Below are 18,917 nucleotides of genomic sequence, written 5' to 3'. Positions count from 1 at the left end.
TCACTTAAACCTGGGAGGCAGAGGTTGCAGTGAGCCCAGATCACACAACTGCACTCTAGCCTGAGTGACAAAACTAGACTTCGTCTAAAAAAACAAAACAATATTCTTAAGGTTTCCTCCTAAGAAATACAAAGCGAAAAGATCCTCCAAACATTCCATTCTAGGCAGACTAGTCTACCTTTTATCCCGTGAACCTACAGTGGTCATTTTTTCATCTGAATCCACAATTTCTTTCAATATCCACTATATAAAAGAATTCCTAAAACCAAATCATGCAGCTGGAAATAGTCTCTCCTTTTTTTTTTTTTGAGACGAAGTCCTGCTGTCACCCAGGCACGATCTCAGCTCATTGCAACCTCTGCCTCTCAGGTTCAAATAACTCCTGCCTCAGTATCCCGAGTAGCTGGGATTACAGGCACACGCCACCAGATCTGGCTAATTTTTGTATTTCTTTAGTAGAGACAGGGTTTCACCATGTTGGCGAACTCCTGACCTCGTGATCCGCCCGCCTCGGCCTCCTAAAGTGCTGGTCCTATAGGCCACCCCGCCGGGTCTCTCCTTCCCTTTTACTCTAATTACCTTTCACCTATGCCTCAAGCACCTTATCACATCTGTCTATTAGTTCCCCCCTTATCCATGGAGGATATGGTCCAAGACCCCCGTGAATACCTGAAACAGTGTACAAACCCTATGTATACACTATGTTTTTTCCTGTACATGCACATTTATGACAGGGTTTAATTTATAAATGAGGCACAGTAAGATTAACAATAATGAGAACAATTATAACAATATACTATAATAAAAGTTGAATATGGTCTCCCTGCTTCAAAATAACTGTACTTCAGGTAACTGAAACCTCCAGAATTGAAATAGCAGTTGGTGGGGAGCGGGTGGAGGGGGGCTTACCATACTGCTTTTTGTTTTCAACTTTTCAATTCAATGCACAGAAAAAAACTCAACAATAAATACTACCCAGGTTCAACAAGTGTTAATATTTTGCCATATTTTATCTGTCCTTACAGTTTAATGATTTCTGGAGAATCTGGGGGAAAGAATGCCCCTCACCTCTATGATAAATTAAGTATTAAATCAAAGACTAGGTATACATCACTCCTTATGCTTTCTCATGAGTAGTCTTCTCGCCTAAACTACATTGTAAGCCATGTGTTATATTAGGATGTTTGGTTATAACTATATATTCTGTAAATACCAAGTCCCCCCATCTGTCTTAGTGCCTAGAACAGAGCCAAGGACTCGGTAGATAAAACGACTATTTGATAAATTAATGAATAAATCTGCTGGCAATTCATCCAAAGACAGAAATTCCTCCCAAAATACAGAGGAAATAACCAATCTTCTAAAACCCAATCATAAGACAGACGTCACCTTGTCATATGAACATGTGCAAGAGAAGGACAAAGTTATCTCTGTAATTCTTTATTAAAAATACTGCTGTACACATAGAGACGGAAAACAGGATTAAAGATGAATAACACAAATTGGGTCATAACATTAGAACTTAACATACCGGTGCTTTTTAGGGAAGTTGTTGACATCCAAATCACAGAACCAAGGTCAAAAGCAAAATACAAAGGTACCCTCAAAAATATTTACAATGAAGTAAATACACTAACAGAATTTAAAACAGGTACAAAAAATTGAAATGACCAACGTTACATGATTTCAAGGGTTGTCCTTTCTGTGCTTTTATCTGTCACAACAGGAAGGTATGGAAAGTTTGTATCCTTAATTTGACTACTCCCAGATATTAAAATCTTCCTATGAATTAAAAAGACTTTTAGACAACCTCTTAAATGGAATTACACTATGGATAACAGGGTTCCCCCAAAAACACCTAGGCAGAACTGAGAGTTCTTTGAAAACCATTCCCAATAAAAACTAAATGAAAAATAAATATAAAACAAAGCTTAAAAAAATATGCATTACCTGACACCAACTTTTTCTGGCTGACAATATTTACTCATGAAAACATATCAGCTGTCTATCTTTCATATGCAAACCAAGTCCTGAGGTTAACTAGGGGCTGAAGCAAACTAGCATTTAGGATGCAAACATTCTTGGATTTGTGATGTAAACTTGCCTTGCAGAGGGAAGTTTGCTGGTCTATACAGAATGAGAAATTCAAACCCTATTTTAACCCCTGCCCTCTTTAGCTTTCACAAAACATTGGTCCACAAATTAAATTTTCAAAAAGTTCCCAGACCCCAAAACTAAAATAGATGATCCCCTTTCATTTTCAAAGAAAACAATATTGGAAAAAATCTCCAGCCCGCTTATAAATTAAGCATTTCATATTTCTTCTAGAATACAAGTAGTTCTTTTTTGTACAAAAGAATTACAATATGATTTGTCAAAAAACATATAAAAAGACAGCTGCTCTTCCTCAAATACATGAGCTAATGATAAAAGACTTTTGCATGTTAATGTCTCCAAGTTCTTGTTCCTTTTACATAAAAAAGAACATTATGGTGGCAAATGTTAATTATCCTTTTAATATTGAACATTATGTTCTTTTAAAATCCATCCAGATCAAATGCAATAATTTTCTTTTTAACTCAACAACTGATGCTACCAAACGTGGACTCAATACACTTGTTAAAACGTGTCAAGCGTGTCTCTAGTCTTCAAAGCTTTCAGGTGAAGAGAGGTGCTTTTTCTTGATGCAAATCTCAAGGCAGAGAAAATCATTTTAAAGCTTATAAAAAGTGGACAGAGAAATATTAAAAACTTCTCTGAAATATACAAATATGTTTAATTATTAAAATTGAAGACAGTAACATCAGTTGCAAGTGCTTGGGAGTCTGTCCTGACCTTTTGAGTTTCCACATTTTCTTCATAGTTGCATGGTGAGCACCCAGTGCTAGTAAAACATTCAGTGCTGGGAAAGGAGATATAGTCTTCATTACTGTTTTTTAAGAAAGAAAATTCCTATGTATTTGGCAGTCTTCAGTATCAAAGTATAGGTATTTCATTTACTAGAAATTCCATGAATACCCAAGTTTGGCGGCAACTGCATGTCCAAATATTAAGAAAGTTAAGAGGAGGAAAATTCCAAACTTTTGAGATGGACTTATTCAGGAATATCGCACAGAGTTATTATCAAAAGTACTATTACTTTGGGCTAAGCAGTGACTGCAAAGGCACAGCAGATCGTTATCCCTCCAGATTCAGGCTGTAAAACATCAGAAAGCTCTTGATACCAGACCACTGCTGAGTTTAGTTCATCTTCTCAACAGTGTCTCTGTCTGTCTCCAGTGTAAAGGACCATAATAAAGCTGTGGTTCAAAGAACAGAACTTCATACAAAAAAACAAAACAAAACAAAACAACAACAACAACAAAAAACAAAAAAAGCAAACTGGGAAGAACCTAAAGTAATGTACTCCTGAACTTTAGGCCTTTAACACAATTTCTTAAATTTTTTTCTATTTAAAAGAATTGCATAAATGTAAATGTATCTGACTAGCAGGCAAATGTCTTTTTTAAAAGGCTCTAGTTGAATTTGAAGGAAAGAGCTATACATGCTCCTTCAGTTACTGTTCATCTGATCTTTATTCAGAAGGGATTTAAATCAACTAACAGGGGAAATTCATATCCAACAAATTCACTGGTATTTTCTTGGTGTGTTCTTAAGAACAAAACAAAACAAAAATCTCAATCTGAACTAACAGTGGGTGGCATACAGAGAGCTTGCATATAATAATACTCTTACAAGAATTACGTACTATACTGAACTTCTATGAAATTATTTACCTGGTCCATAATGTTATTCAGGGCAACCCATCCCAAAAAGAGCAAATTTTGCAACCCTCAATGGCAAAAATGCTGCCCAGCATTGCTTCCCAAAAATGTCCTTGCAAATAGTTTCCCTTAATAAGTATACAATGTGGCAAAAGTTCAAAGATCAGAAAAAGTCTTTAAAAAATTAAAATTAGTGCATATACAAGTGGAAAAAACAAAAGCAGGAACATCATTCACTTGATGGTGCTCCTAAATCTAAAATAAATTCTTCACAGATATAGCCTCCAATGGCAGCCATAGCTCTTGGATAAGTGAAACATTCTTCCTTTCAAGTAACAGTGTACCTGACTGAAGTGCAAGCAGCTTTGCTCATCTCCTGTTCGTTTCCCAAATGTGAATGAGATGATGAAAAGTTCAGCTGTAGTGCAATTTGCTATTGGTTAACTTCCTTAGCCATGTCCTGCGCGCTTTTTTAGCAAATACTACAACTGACCATTTGCAGCTGCAATCAGTTCTTGAAAAGTATTTTCAAAGCAGCGCTTTAAGTCACTGTAGGTCACCACGAGTACACTCTTCTCATCTCTAGAAATCAGGCTTATTTTTTCTGGCACACCAGCATCTAGCTGAAACAATATATACAAAATACGAAATTTATAACATGCAGAAAAGAATTTAACTACATTTACAGCAATAATAAAATATTTAAATTCTTTGTCACATTCCCTTTCAGATATCCATGAGTACCTGACATCATTCATCAGTATGCACACAGTTTGCAACTCAGACATTTTTAAACACCACCCTGTTTCTGACTATCCCTTCACGCTTAACATTTGTGTGCACTGTAGTCCACCCAGTTGATGCTCCGTAATTTTTCTCCTAATATCTTCCATTTTGGCATCATGAATAACAGTGCAATAAACATACTCATCTAAATTTTTTTCTTCTGTAGGAAGTATTAAGTTTTTAATCACACAAAAAAGTAACATAGAAGCGGTATGTACTGTAAACAGCTTGGTACACAGAACCAAATTGTTTTCCAAAGGGTATCAATTAGACACCATGAATTTATAAGTTGTAACACTTTGCAAGCAACCCCACAGCAAATGAGCGCCTTGCTATTTAAACTTACATTTTAATTAACTATTATCAAAGTTTTTTCATACATTTACTTCTGATATTTCGCTTGTGTAAATGCTGGTGTATGATCTTTACCCATGTCTTTAATGGGATTTGGCAGTAATATTTTAACAAGGTCTTTATAAAGCATAAATACTAATCTATCGACTTGTCTTGTTATGGTTTTCACTTTATTTTTGTTATTTTCAATGTACTTTTTTCTCTATTTCATTAATTGATACATTAAAGTATGTTTGTAATTCACTGAAGGCTCAAACATTCAAATCATCTACCAGATAATTTCTGTCATTATTTCTACCAAAATAGGCTTACAATAGATTATACAAAATCTTCATTTTGTATAATCAATCTGGCCATCCTTCCTTTTTAATTTGTTACACTCTTTTCAAACTTAGAATACTGTCACACTTCTGATTTATTACTTACTATTAGCTATTTCATGATGTGAAATAGAATTTTCTTCAGATTTTCAATTATCCTAATATTCATTAAATTATCTTTGCTTAAGACAATTGTCCATGGCTTATTCCATATGATCTACTTGTCAACGTTTGTTTTGGTTCTACGTATTTTCAATTACTGGTGTTCTTATACTATGGGTACTAGGTTCTAAAATCTGACAGAATTATTTTCTACAAACTGCTTTCAAGAAAAGGTTTTTCCCCTAAAAGAAATAAAGAGAAAATGAATATATAACTCATACTGAATTAGTTCAATGATACATATAAATTTGTGCAGTCTTCTTTCTTTTTTGAGACGAAGTTTTGCTCTTGTTGCCCAGGCTGGAGTGCAATGGCGTAATCTCAGGTCACCGCAACCTCTGCTTAGGTTCAAGCAATTCTCCTGCCTCAGCCTCCTGAGTAGCTGGGATTACAGGCATGCGCCACCACGCCCAGCTAATTTTGTATTTTCAGTAGAGATGGGGTTTCTCCATGTTGTTCAAACTGGTCTTGAACTTCTGACCTCAGGTGATCCCCCTGCCTCAGCCTCCCAAAGTGCTGGGATTACAGGCGTGAGCCACACCAGCCAGTTTTGTGCAGTCTTACTGTAGGTTATAGGCAATATTCCCTGCAGAGTGTCAAGGAAATTCAAGAAAGGCATAGTGCTTAAAAACAAACCGTAACATTTTCCCTGAAGGGTTACCACACTGTACGTTGACAGTTCTAAATCATGTGCTACAGCAGCTATTTTTTCTTCTAGTACTTATAATTTAGGACAGTTTAGACCAAGAGTCAGTAAATGTTTCTATAAAGGGCCAGACAGTAAATGTTTTTTAGATTTGGCTTATTGTTTACAACTCTTTAAAAATATAAAACTATTCGAGGCTCTCAGGCTGTACAAATATAGGCCATAAAATGGATTTGGCCCACATGCCATGGTTTGCCAGCTCCTGGTTTAAACATAAATGTATACAAAGACTACATTTACTCCTGGAGACCACTTCTAAACTTTGTAATGCCAAGTAATTCATAAGGAAAATGTATTCTTTCTTTTCTCTGTAAATTTTGTCTTTAAAAACAATGGTGCTGGGCATGGTGGCTCACGCCTATTATCCCAACACTTTGGGAGGCCAAGGTGGGTGGACTTCTTGATCTGAACAGTTTGGGACCAGCCTGAGCAATAGGTGAAATCCCGTCTCTACCAAAAGGACAAAAATTAGCTGGGTGGGCTAAGCATGGTGGCTCACGCCTATAATCCCAGCACTCTGGGAGGCTGAGGCAGGCAGATCACAAGATCAGGAGTTTGAGACCAGCCTGACCAACACTGTGAAACCCCATCTCTACTAAAAATACAGAAATGAGCCAGGTGTGGTGGTGTGCGCCTGTAATTCCAGCTACTCAGGAGGCTGAGGCAGGAGAATCACTTGAACACGGGAAGCAGAGGCTGTAGCGAGCCGAGATCGTGCCACTGCACTACCGCTTGGGCGACAGAGCGAAACTTCCACCTCAAAAACAAAAACAAAAACAATTAGCTGAGTGCAGTGGCGCGTGCCTGTGGTCCCATCTATTCAGGAGATTGAGTTGGGAGGGAGGATCACTGCAGTCCTGGGAAGTCAAGGCTACTGTGAGCCATGACCATGCCACTGCACTCTAGCCTGGGAGATAGAGCAAAACTCTGTCTCAAAAGAAACAAACAAACAAACAAACAAAAACTCATCTCCCAAATCTCAAATTTATGATCTCTTTTTATCTAGTTAATTCATAATCATCAAATTTACCATTTCTAACAGCTGGACCTGCTAGTAACTGATGTCACTAGTACTGTGCTTTTGTTATTTGCTACATGATTATAGTATCTATAGCTAACAATAAATGATTTAATAATATTCAACATGACTCACAATGATTCAGACGGGGTTAAAATTTTTTGAAAATATTTAAACACAAAATTATTTTTTTGCTTTTTACCACTCATTGTTTTACGTCGCATAACAAAAACACATATGAATAAAACATTGCATAAAGGAGGAAAGCAGTCACTTTGTAATACTTTATCATGATAAAAAAATATCCACAATAAAACATTCTAAAATTATTCATGAAGACCAGACGCAGTCTGTAATTCTACTACTTTGGGAGGCTGAGGCAGGTGGATCACTTGAGGTCAGGAGTTCGAGACCAGCCTGGCCAGCATGATGAAACCTTGCCTCTACGAAAAATACAAAAATTATCTGGGCATAGGGAGGGGGCACCTGTAATCCCAGGTACTCGGAAGGCTCAGACAGGAGAATCACTTGAATCTGGGAGGCAGAGGTTGTAGTGAGCCAAAATCATGCCACTGCACTCCAGCCTGGGCAACAGAGCAAGACTCGGTCCCACCCTGCCCAAAAAACTATTCATGCAGGTGTTTGAAAAATCCTCCCAACGTAGGAAATGTTATGAATAAAATGTCTTATAGGCTATTGTAAGAGTACAACCTGATTTCTTAAGTCTCCTAGTATTTGTAGAAGATACAACTCTATACAAATTATAGACAGAATTATGAACTTAAAAATTTGGATACAAATTACCTTGTTAAGACAAGAAATGATATGACTGAGGTCAATCCAGGGAGCACCCGCTTCTGTCACCTGATGAAAAAGATGATCCCTAAAGAGTTTCAACAGATAACGGTCTCCAGTCTCTGACCAAGTGGGATCCTTCTGAAATCTGGGGGAAATTAACATTTTGCCTTAGTAACTCATGTTGTATGCTACATAGGTCTATTTTTAAGACTCAAAACTAGTTTCAGTTTTACTAAATCCCAATAAATAAAAAATTGAGGAGGATATGGTACAGTGTTTTCAAAAAATAATCCGACGGAACTAGTAAACATATGAATTCCAGTTTTCAGTTAGCAACTGACAGTGCGGAATCATCCCTTATGCATTCTTATTTCATCTCACCTCCTTATTTCAGTCCCTACCATTAGATAAAATAGAAAAGATAAAAATGTCTTAACCTTTTCTTTTTTTCCTCTCACTCTGTAGGTTACAGAATAGAGAGAGGTCAGATATATCTATTTCACCAATACACATAAAATAGAAAAATGTTTAGAAAACAAAAAGGAAGTACATTTTTGGTTCCTACCATTCCATGTGAAAGCAAGCTGTAAAGAAACAGATGACCACTGTGAGTTTTCAGTGACCTTAGGAAGTTACAGTCTAGTGGGAAACAGACATTATTCAAATAATCAAAGAAAGCTGTAACTGTATATTTATATGATGCTCCTAAAAGGGATATGATATAAAACAGAAACATGAATTCATCTAGTGGGGGCAAGGAAGGTTTCCAGAAGAAGTAGTGGTTGCTCTTCCCTGAAGAAGGATGCTCCTTTGTCAGAGAGATTGGTATTTGGATGGAGCACTGAAGAAACTTAAGGAAGGTCACACTTCTGAATGGGTTGGGAGAGAAAAGAGAAGAAAAGGAGAGAATACACGTAGAGGGAGGGAGGGTAAGGGCAAGAAAAGGGACAGAGCAAGGGCAAGGAAAGGGACAGAGTGAAGGCAAGAACAAAGAATGGGGCACGGGGGAAGTAAATGAAAGAAAATAAAAGGCAGATTTGACAACCAAAATGAGAAGTAGGTGGGGATCAGACTAAGCAGCTTAGGTCACGTTTTAAAACTGGGTATTTATTCTAAGAACTAGAGGAGAAGCTCACCATATGGTTTTAGTGCAATCATATATATGTTTTGCAAAGGTCACTCCAGGGACTTCCAATTAAAATAAACACCCATTTATCTCTGCTCCCTTTCAACAGCCCATCAAACTGATAGTAAATTTCCAAACACAAGGACAAAGGGATCAGAAAAAACAACAATAGTGAAGAAGATATAATCATGAACCCCTGGAATACAGAAGCAGACAGGTAAGTGGGATGACTTAGTAGACCTGACAAAACTGAACCCTAATTCTACAGGAGATGTGGGAAGTGGGATGTCCATAAGAAGCAAGCCACCCACACTGGCATGGCTCAGAAGCTGAAGCCACAAAGGACTACTAAAAGTGCAAGTTTGGACTGAGGCTGAAATTACAAGAATTGAGAAAAGCTTCTATAAACAGCAAACAGATAACCCATCTCTCAACCCCACCCCTACTCTGCCTGGCAGAAATCTAGAGGCTTTACTTTATAAAAAGGGTGAATAAGAGAAGCTTCAGCCTCAGGGATGCCAAGCAAGCCAGAAGATGATGAGCTGAGGAGTGCTAGATGACACCCTATTCAACAAATGCTTTCCCTCTGTGTGGTTCCCAAACCCTGGCTGTCAGGCTTATATCACAGACAGTAGAGGTTGGGAGAATCTTTTCAGGAGATGCTGACCTGTCCGAGAGAAATGACAGTACTTGAGAGTTTACCAAAAACAAACAAAAATCATGTATAACAACACCACACTGCTTTATCATACAGAAAGGTTCAACCTTCTATAATCCCTGCCCCCACACAGGTTTCCCATTAGCTTTTTAGAACCATATTCTTAATACGAATGGACAGCTAAGTATCAGAAATCTTTTGAGAAGCAAACAAAACAAAACAAAATAAAGCAAACTCTTGTTTGCTATGGAATACTGAAGGCAACAGAACAAAACTTAAAACTAAGACAAACAAAAATCAACCATCAGGAAAAAAATATATTAATTGATGGCCTCAGAGAAACAAAAATTAGATGGTACAAAACAAACATTCAGATAACAGAAATGTTCTTGGAAAATAAAAATATAAAGCAGAAATTTTCAAATACAAATAATTCAAAAAAACTTTAATTTTAGAAAAATACAGTTAACTGCCCAGAAAGTAGAACAAAAAAATTAGAAAATAGAAGAGAATATTTGAAAATCAATTGCAAAGGTCTAACGTCTGAGCGATGAGAATTTCGGGAAAAGAAGTTATTGAAGAAATAATGAAGACCATGAAGAACTGAAGGATGCTAAGTTTCCAAGATTAAATGATTTCACCTGTTGATCCATCATTATGAATCAAAACCCCACACCAAAGCACATCAATTGTGAATTTCTGAATATCAGTGACCAAAAAAAAAAAAAAAAAAAAAAAAGACCCTAAAAGCTTGGAGGAAGGAAAGAATTTATGAAGAAAATGGTGGCTTTGAATCTGCCTGGAAGTTAAAAGATAAGGAACAATGCTTCAAATTCTGAACTACCATCGCTATTACTTACCTATGTACTGAAGTACCCACTAACACAATCACTCAAGAGAAAGTGAAAAGTATAGAAACTGGGAAGGAAACTATCATTATTTGCAGATGATAAGACTAAACACCTGGGAAACTCAAAGAGAATTTACTGAAAACATCCCAAATAATAAGGTACCAGAGTATAAAATTTAAAGAATCAAAAATTCTATATACACCAATAACAAGCAGTAAGAAGTCTGGAAATTTTCCCATTTATAATAGCAACAAGATGAAATACCTAAGAATACACTCAGTATGCTATAACTATACAAAGAACAACTTAAATACTACTGAAGAATACAAAAGTAGACATCAACAAATAGAATGACATACCATGATCTTGGTTAAGATGACTCAACATCTAAAATCATAAATGTTTCCAGAGTTTAAACATGCTATCTTCCCTATAAAGAAATTATCAGGTTTACTGATTTTAAACTAAAGGAGCTGATTATAGAATTTGTAAAGAAAATGGTATTAGGAAAACAACAAAGTGGTGCACAATGAAATGGACATGGGAAAGAATCCTGCTAGATTTCAACATTTAATATCATGATTGAATTAAAATAGTACAAAAGAGGTGTGACTTCAAACCAGTGGGGAAAAGCTAGATTATTTGACTACTCAATAAATAGCTTTTGGACTACTTGGTAATCTTGGGGACAGGGGGAGATGGATTTACACCTTACACCCTATACAATTTCTAACTACATAAGACATTTTTAATATGAAGAAATGAATCCACAAATGTTCTAGAAGAAACCATGAAACAGTTTCTTCGTAATCTTGGAGTAGAAAAGGCTTTCTAACTATGATTCAAACTCCAGAAGCATAAAAGAAATTTGGTCAATTACAGTACATATACAAATGTCTATAAGGGTGGGGAATAAGCAATCAAAAAATCACAAAAAGAGTGAATCTCTTAACATCAATAAGACAAGCAATCCAACTGAAAAGAAAAATGGGCAAAGGATACAGACAGAACAGGACATAAGAATGGATCAACAGCATAAAAAAGATACTCAAACATGCTCGTCAGGAGTAAATATAACATAAAACTGCATTTAAATTCAATTTCTCACCTACAAGGTTAACAAAAATCTAAGAGTTTGAAAAACGTATTTTGGTGAGGCAGTCTCATGAATTACAAATGGGTAAACTGTTCGCCAACAGCTATGAACTTAACAGAGACATACCGATTGACCTAGTAATCACAATTGGGCCTGTTATTTACATATATACAAGATTAAGTATGCATAAGTTAGTCCCTACAGTATCACTCACACTAGCAAAGGACTGAAAACAGACCAAATGCCCATCCATAGGGAACTGGGGAAATAAACTATAATACATCCATAGGATAAACTACTACTAGGCCATACAATATGAGGAGACACACAGCACACTGATTAGGAGCACACACTCTGGAACCATACGGTCTAGACTGGAGCCTGGCTCATATACTTATTCATTATGCGACCTTGGTTCAAGTTATTTAATCTCTCTTTGCTGCAATTTCTCTGTTAAACAAAAATAACAATGGTATCTCCATCATAGGGTTGTTACAAAGAATAAGTTAGGTCATATTTGTTAACTCTTTTGAACAGTGCTTGGCATACACGAAACATATCTAAATAGAAAAGATTTCTAAAATATAATGCTATGAGATAAAATACTGTGTATGTCTTATAATTTTTATATATTTAAAGGGGGAGGTTATAAGAATATATTGTTATATTTGTAACTCTGGAATAATACAGAAGAAACTAAAACTGTAGATTGATGGGGGCAACTGGGAATAGATACTGGGGATGTCAGGTCTGAAAGAGAGACTTTTACAGTTTTCATTGCAAACTTTTCCTACTGTTTACTTTATTCATAGACAACCTATTTAAAACATTTAATTAATAAGAATAATTTCCGCAGGGGCTCATGCCTGTAATCCCAGCACTTTGGGAGGCCAAGGTGGGTGGATCATCTGAGGTAAGGAGTTTGAGAACAGCCTGGCCAACATGACGAAACCCCGTCTCTACCCAAAATACAAAAATTAGCTGGGTATGGTGGCACACAGCTGTAATCCCAGCTTGGGAAGCTGAGGCAACAGAATCGCTTGAACTTGGGTGGCGGAGGTTGTAGTGAGCTGAGATTGAGCCACTGCACTCCAACCTGGGGGACAGAGCCAGACTCTCAAAAAAAAAAAAAAAAAAAAAAAAAAGGGAAAGAAAAAAGAAAAAAAAAAAGGTAATTTCTTGAGGATAATCTAGAATTTTACATGCATTCACAGTATTAATAACGTGTGAAAGTAGAATAATGCCATTTTCAGACGTGCAAGACTAAAAAAGCTCACTTTTTCCAGGAAGCTACAAGGACATGCTCCACTAAGTAAAAAAGTAATAATAATAAACCAAGGAAAAAAGTGAGAAAATAGGGCATCCAACACTAAGAGAGAGACAATGAGAATTCCCAGATAATAGTGAAGGGAAGTTCTAATTCTAAAGTGTGAGCACATGCAGGCTTAAAGTGTAACCAGCCCAGACAGAAGCAGGAAGGACAGAGAATCCAGGGCCAATTCTCTAAGTGGGAGGGAAAAAAGGAACTGATAGGTTACCTATTTTTGACTATATGGAAAGGTGTTATGTAACACTGAACACAGAGTCAACTCGTGTGTGAGTGTGTGTGCGTCATTAGCTGAATTATATATTGAGGGGAAAACCAAGAATAGGACTATAAACATACATTTTAAAGTAAAGAAATAAATACTAGAAGAAACAGCTAGAAGAGTTTTCTAAAAATGGTTTAACATATATTGTTATGTTCTCTTCATTTAGAAAAATTATTAGGGAAAAACTCTAAACCAGTCTTTTGACTTTGAAGAAAGCAAGCGGACTTGAATTTCATGGTCCAAAAAAAGAAAATCCCTCAAGTAATAGTATTTATCTATCACCTATCTCTATTAACAAATTAAACATTCCTGTAATGTAGCCTACACTATAGTCATAATAATTGCAAATTCTAGACCAATGGAACAGAACAGAGGCCTCAGAAGTAACGCCACACATCTACAACCATCTGATCTTTGACAAACCTTTCAAAAACAAGCAATTGGGGAAAGAATTCCCTGTTTAATAAATGGTGTTGGGAAAACTGGCTAGCCATATGCAGAAAGCTAAAACTGAGTCCCTTCCTCACACCTTAGACAAAAATTAACTCCAGATGGATTAAAGATTTAAACATAAGACCTAACACCATAAAAACTCTAGAAGAAAACCTAGGCATTACCAGTCAGGACAAAGGCATAGGCAAGGACTCCATGACTAAAACACCAAAAGCAATGGCAACAAAAGCCAAAATAGACAAATGGGATCTAATTAAACTTAAGAGCTTCTGCACAGCAAAAGAAACGATCATTAGAGTGAACTGGCAACCAACAGAATGGGAAAAAATTTTTGCAATCTACCCATCTGACAAAAGGTTAATAACCAGAATCTACAAAGAACTTAAACAAATTTACAAGAAAAAAAAAAACCCATCATCAAAAAGTGAGCGAAGGATATGAACAGACACTTTTCAAAAGAAGACATTTATGCAGCCAACAAATATATGAAAGAAAAGCTCAACATCATTGGTCATTGGAGAAATGCACATCAAAACCACATTGAAATACCATCTCACGACAGTTAGAACTACGATCATTAAAAAAAAAATCAGGAGACAACAGATGCTGGAGAGGATGTGGAGAAATAGGAATGTTTTTACACTGTTTGTTGGAGTGTAAAGACAGTGTGGCAATTCCTCAAGGATCTAGAAATAGAAATACCATTTGACCCAGCAATCCCATTACTGGGTATATACCCAAAGGATTACAAAACATTCTATTATAAAGACACATGCACCCGTATGTTTACTGCAGCACTGTTTATAATAGCAAAGACTTGGAACCAACCCAAATGCCCATCAAAGATATTTTGGATAAAGAAAATGTGGCACATAAACACCATGGAATACTATGCAACCCTAAAATAGGATGAGTTCATGTCCTTTTTGCAGGGACTTGGATGAATCATTTTCAGCAAGCTGACACAAGAACAAAAAACCAAACACTGCATGTTCTCACTCATAAGTGGGTGTTGAATACTAAGAATACATGGACACAGGGAAGGGCACATCACACATTGGGGCCAGTCGGGGGGTGGAGGGGTTTGGGGAGGGATAGCAGCAGGTGGGGGGGATTGGAGAGAGATAACATTAGAAGAAATACCTAATGTAGATGATGAGGTGATGCATGAAGCAAACCACCATGGCATGTGTATACCTATGTAATAAACCTGCACAATCTGCACATGTACCCAAGAACTTAAAAGTATAATTAAAAAATGACAACTGCATATTCTGTTCTACCTGTCTTTGACAGCTATATAGTACAAACATCAACTCTGCTTATGTATATATGGTTAACTTTAACTTACAAATGAGGTGGAACTAAATGACAAATAGTGTAAAATGGTGATGCCTTTCCAATGTCACTGATATGACAGCTATAAAAAGTGTACTTTAGGCCAGGCACTGTGGCTCATGCCTGTAATCCCAGCACTTTGGGAGGCTGAGGTGGGCAGATCACCTGAGGTCAGGAGTTCGAGACCAGCCTGATCAACCAAGCCTGTAATCCCAGCTACTCAGGAGACTGAGGCAGGAGAATCACTTGAGCCCAGGAGGCGGAGGTTGTGGTGAGCCAAGATCATACCACTGCACTCCAGCCTGGGCAACAAGAGTGAAACTCTGTCTCAAAAAACAAACAAAAGCGTACTTTAATAGAAAGAAGGTAAGAGGCATGGAACAGTTTGACGTTTCTCAAGTCTCTAAACTGACCAGGGTAAACTGATATGAAACTTTTTCCTCAAAAAGAAGATAAAGCAGAGGTAGTATTAATCATAAAATGTTTCCTCATGTGCAAACCACAAGAGATTTCTAACAGTGTATTTTCTGTACGTATATATGTAAAATTCATAAGGACACTCCCACATCTAGGCTGTGGTTAAAAATAGCACCCTAACAGATAACACAATCTTAAGGTCACTTCACATGAGAATTTTTCTTTTTCCAAATAAAACCAGGCATATGTATTCTTATTATGTAAAATAATGCTCTTGATTAAAAATATACTGTAAAATACTGTAAATCCTTACTCCGGCCTCTCATTGATTGTTCCCAATTTTGCTAGGAGCCTAAACAGTCTTCCATTTTGAACCTCCTATAAAACATTTTAAAAAGAGAAAAACTGTTAATGTTCCAGATTACTGAATATAAAAGCCAAAATTTACAAAAACTAGTAACCTGCACCAATATTACCTCTAAACAATAAATCCTAACATCCCCATCTTTTGGTTATACTTTTAAACAAACACAACATGTCCATTTCATTTCATAATAGTACTCAAGAAGATTATGGAGCTGTCTATAGGAATTGGAAAAGTAACTCACATGCGAAACCAAGATTTCTGTCACATGACTGTAGCAAAGCCATGAAAAGACAGTGTCCAAAGGACATAAGAAATTAAAATACCAAACATTCAGTGCCAAAAAAAAAAAAAAAAAAAAAAAAAAAATCTGCAATCTTAGCAAATAAGGCATGATATTTAGTACAATTATTATTCTGTATCTATTTATATACACAGATGCAAGTTATGTGTACATTCTTTTTTGTTTTTTGAGGCAGAGTTTCGCTTTTGTCCAGGCTGGAGTGTAATGGCACGATCTTGGCTCATGGCAACCTCTGCTTCCCGGATTTAAGCGCTTTTCCTGCCTCAGCCTCCCAAGTTGCTGGGATTACAGGTACGCGCCACCAATGTGTTCATTCTTTTAATTACACTCTTTACTAACCAGGCATGGTGGCTCACACCTGTAATACCAGTACTCTGGGAGGCAGAGGCAGGAGAATCACTTGAGCTCAGGAGCTCGAGACCAGCATGGCCAACATGGTGAACCCCTTCTCTACTAAAAATACAAAAATTAGCTGGGTGTGGTGGTGTGTGCCTATAATTCCCAGATATTTGGGAGGCTGAGGCAGGAGAATCACTTGAACCCAGTAGGCAGAGGTTGCAGTAAGCCGAGATAGAGCCACTGTACTCCGGCCTGGGTGACAATGCAAGATTCTGTCTCAAAAAAAAAAAAAAAAAAAAAAAAAATTACACTCTTTACCTTTGCAAGGTCTTCCTCTATGACATCATTTCTCATTTGAGCAGCATCCAATTGAGTATAAAATCGAGCACCAATCATGGGCATGATGTCATTTACACTTCGCATCCTGTTTTGGTCAGTCAATAAATACCTATCCAAGATAAATGAGGAATTACTTGAATGTCCAACATGCAGTTTAGTAAAACAAGATAACCCACAAACACACAGCTGTTTCCGCTGCCATCATCTTAGCATACAAAATTTTGAAAACATTTTAATTCATGCAAGTCAAGTTCATTCTTAAAGCTTAAATATTATATTTCATTCCTCTGGAAAATTTTAAAAGCCAATGGAGAAGCAGTAAACATGTCTCTTCTCTACATTTTCACTATTATGGAAATGAGAAAGAAAAGTGAAGTAGGGTTGCACTTACCCATTTCCATTCTCAAACCCTTCTTTACAATAGAGTTAGATGAAAAGATTGTTACAGGTTGGGTGCATGGTTCACACCTGTAATCCCAGCACTTTGGGAGGCTGAGACAGGTGGATCACTTGAGGTCAGGAGCTTAAGTCCAGCCTGGCCAACATGGTGAAACTCTATCTCTACTAAAAATCAGGCATGGTGGTGAGTGCCTGTAACCCCAGCTACTCACAAGGCTGAGGCAGGAGAATCTCTTGAACCCAGGAGGCGGAGACTGCAGTGAGCCGAGATAGCACCACTGCACTCCAGCGTGGGCAACAGAGCAAAACTCCATCTCAAAAAACAAAAATAAGAAAAAGAAAGGATTTTTGCAAACTTTTTGAGAGGACCAAAAAGGGGTGAGTGTGGGGTGGGGAGCTTTTCCTGTTGCTCTTCAAAGATTAATTTTCAAAACCAAAACTGGGTTTTCAATTTTGCTAAATTGAATGAGCCTAACTTTTTAAGAAGCTTTCCTCTGCTCTGCAGCTTAATTTACAAGGTATCATGGCATACTCATTTCTGAGAAATGGAGTAACACACATCACAAGGAACCAGTTAAATTTCTTCTATCATTACAATGGCAGAAAATACTACATATTTCAAGGGCTACCTGTTAGAACACAAAGATTCTCAATCATCTATTGCTGCTTATTCTATAGGTAAGCCATTCTCTGCCCTTTCTCACGAAAGCAGCCTCCTATTCCTTCACTCTTCTGCTTATAATTGTCTTACTTTCTTCATAGGTCTTATCACTACCAGAAAATATCTCACTGGTTTTTGTTTATTATTCGCATTAGGGTGCAAGCTCCAGAAGGTGGGAATTTTGTTCACCTCAAAGTATCCTTCATTTGGCATACAGTAGTCATTCTTTTTTGGATAAATGAATAGTTATACCCATGTGAATAAACTCTGTCTTAGCAATTCATCTGTAATTATGGACATATTTGTACCCTGCTAATCATATTTAATGTTATTATAGGCTATGTGACTTTGGCAAGTTATTTTATCTCTATGGATCAGTTTTGTCATCTCTAAAATAGGACAATAATGGCACCTAATTTATAGGGTTATTGAGAGAATTAAAAGAATTAATTCACATCAAGCAGTTTGAAAGGGCCTGATACATGGTTTAATTATTCCATAAATTTTAGTTTGTGGTTATTATTAAAGTATGGCTTTTTTGTTTATTCTTTTATTATTGAAGAAAATTTCAAACATTTATAATAGTAGAATAGTAATGTCAATCTCCATGTATCATCACCCAGTTTCAATAATTATTAACATATGGCTAATTGGTTATTTTTATGTCCTCTATCCCCACTTTTTTAAAAAGGAAAATTTAGAAATTATAACCTGAAATTATTTGAGGCATCCTAGGTATTTGCAAACTAAGGCTAGGAATCACTGTTGTGATCATATATAAAACAAGTATTTTTATTGAGAAGATAAATCATCTTATTTGAATCTGATTATGAATAGGATCCAGACAACCACTGGCTTTCAGTGCTGTCACAAGCAGAACATTTATGCCAGTGTAACAAAGAACAGGTGGGCAATCCCATCCTCCATCCCCCAATTCCATACCCCAGGGCTGGTCCAAAAAGAAACTGGATCATCCAGGGCTACACAGAAAGATGAGAAAGGGCAGCTGTAAGCTAAAAGAGACTGTTGATTAGCACCTCTTCTCTATTATAGCTCGTAACTGTAATAAAGG

The 18,917-nt window shown here is 36.8% G+C and overlaps 1 protein-coding gene across 3 annotated transcripts in view; it reads right to left on the bottom strand.

The window, feature by feature from the left end:
* Positions 1-1,420: 1,420 nt before the first annotated feature.
* PAN3 (poly(A) specific ribonuclease subunit PAN3) overlaps positions 1,421-18,917 on the bottom strand; it is a 160,478-nt gene continuing 142,981 nt past the window's right edge. For 2 of the 3 annotated variants that reach the window (XM_032294390.1, XM_032294391.1), the window contains exons 16-19: positions 16,765-16,894; positions 15,753-15,817; positions 7,915-8,053; positions 1,422-4,387 (exon numbers count right to left, since the gene is read on the bottom strand). In XM_032294390.1, coding sequence (XP_032150281.1) covers positions 4,247-4,387; positions 7,915-8,053; positions 15,753-15,817; positions 16,765-16,894 — 475 coding nt within the window. In that variant the 3' untranslated portion in view covers positions 1,422-4,246. Of the gene's footprint in view, positions 4,388-7,914; positions 8,054-15,752; positions 15,818-16,764; positions 16,895-18,917 lie in introns of all 3 variants that reach the window. The other variant, XM_032294392.1, reaches the window with a different exon arrangement.

The sequence above is a fragment of the Sapajus apella genome, unplaced genomic scaffold (assembly GCF_009761245.1).
Source record: "Sapajus apella isolate SASKATOON/1434 unplaced genomic scaffold, GSC_monkey_1.0 scaffold32, whole genome shotgun sequence".
Taxonomy (NCBI): domain Eukaryota; kingdom Metazoa; phylum Chordata; class Mammalia; order Primates; family Cebidae; genus Sapajus; species Sapajus apella.
This window is presented reverse-complemented; position numbering and strand designations above follow the sequence as displayed.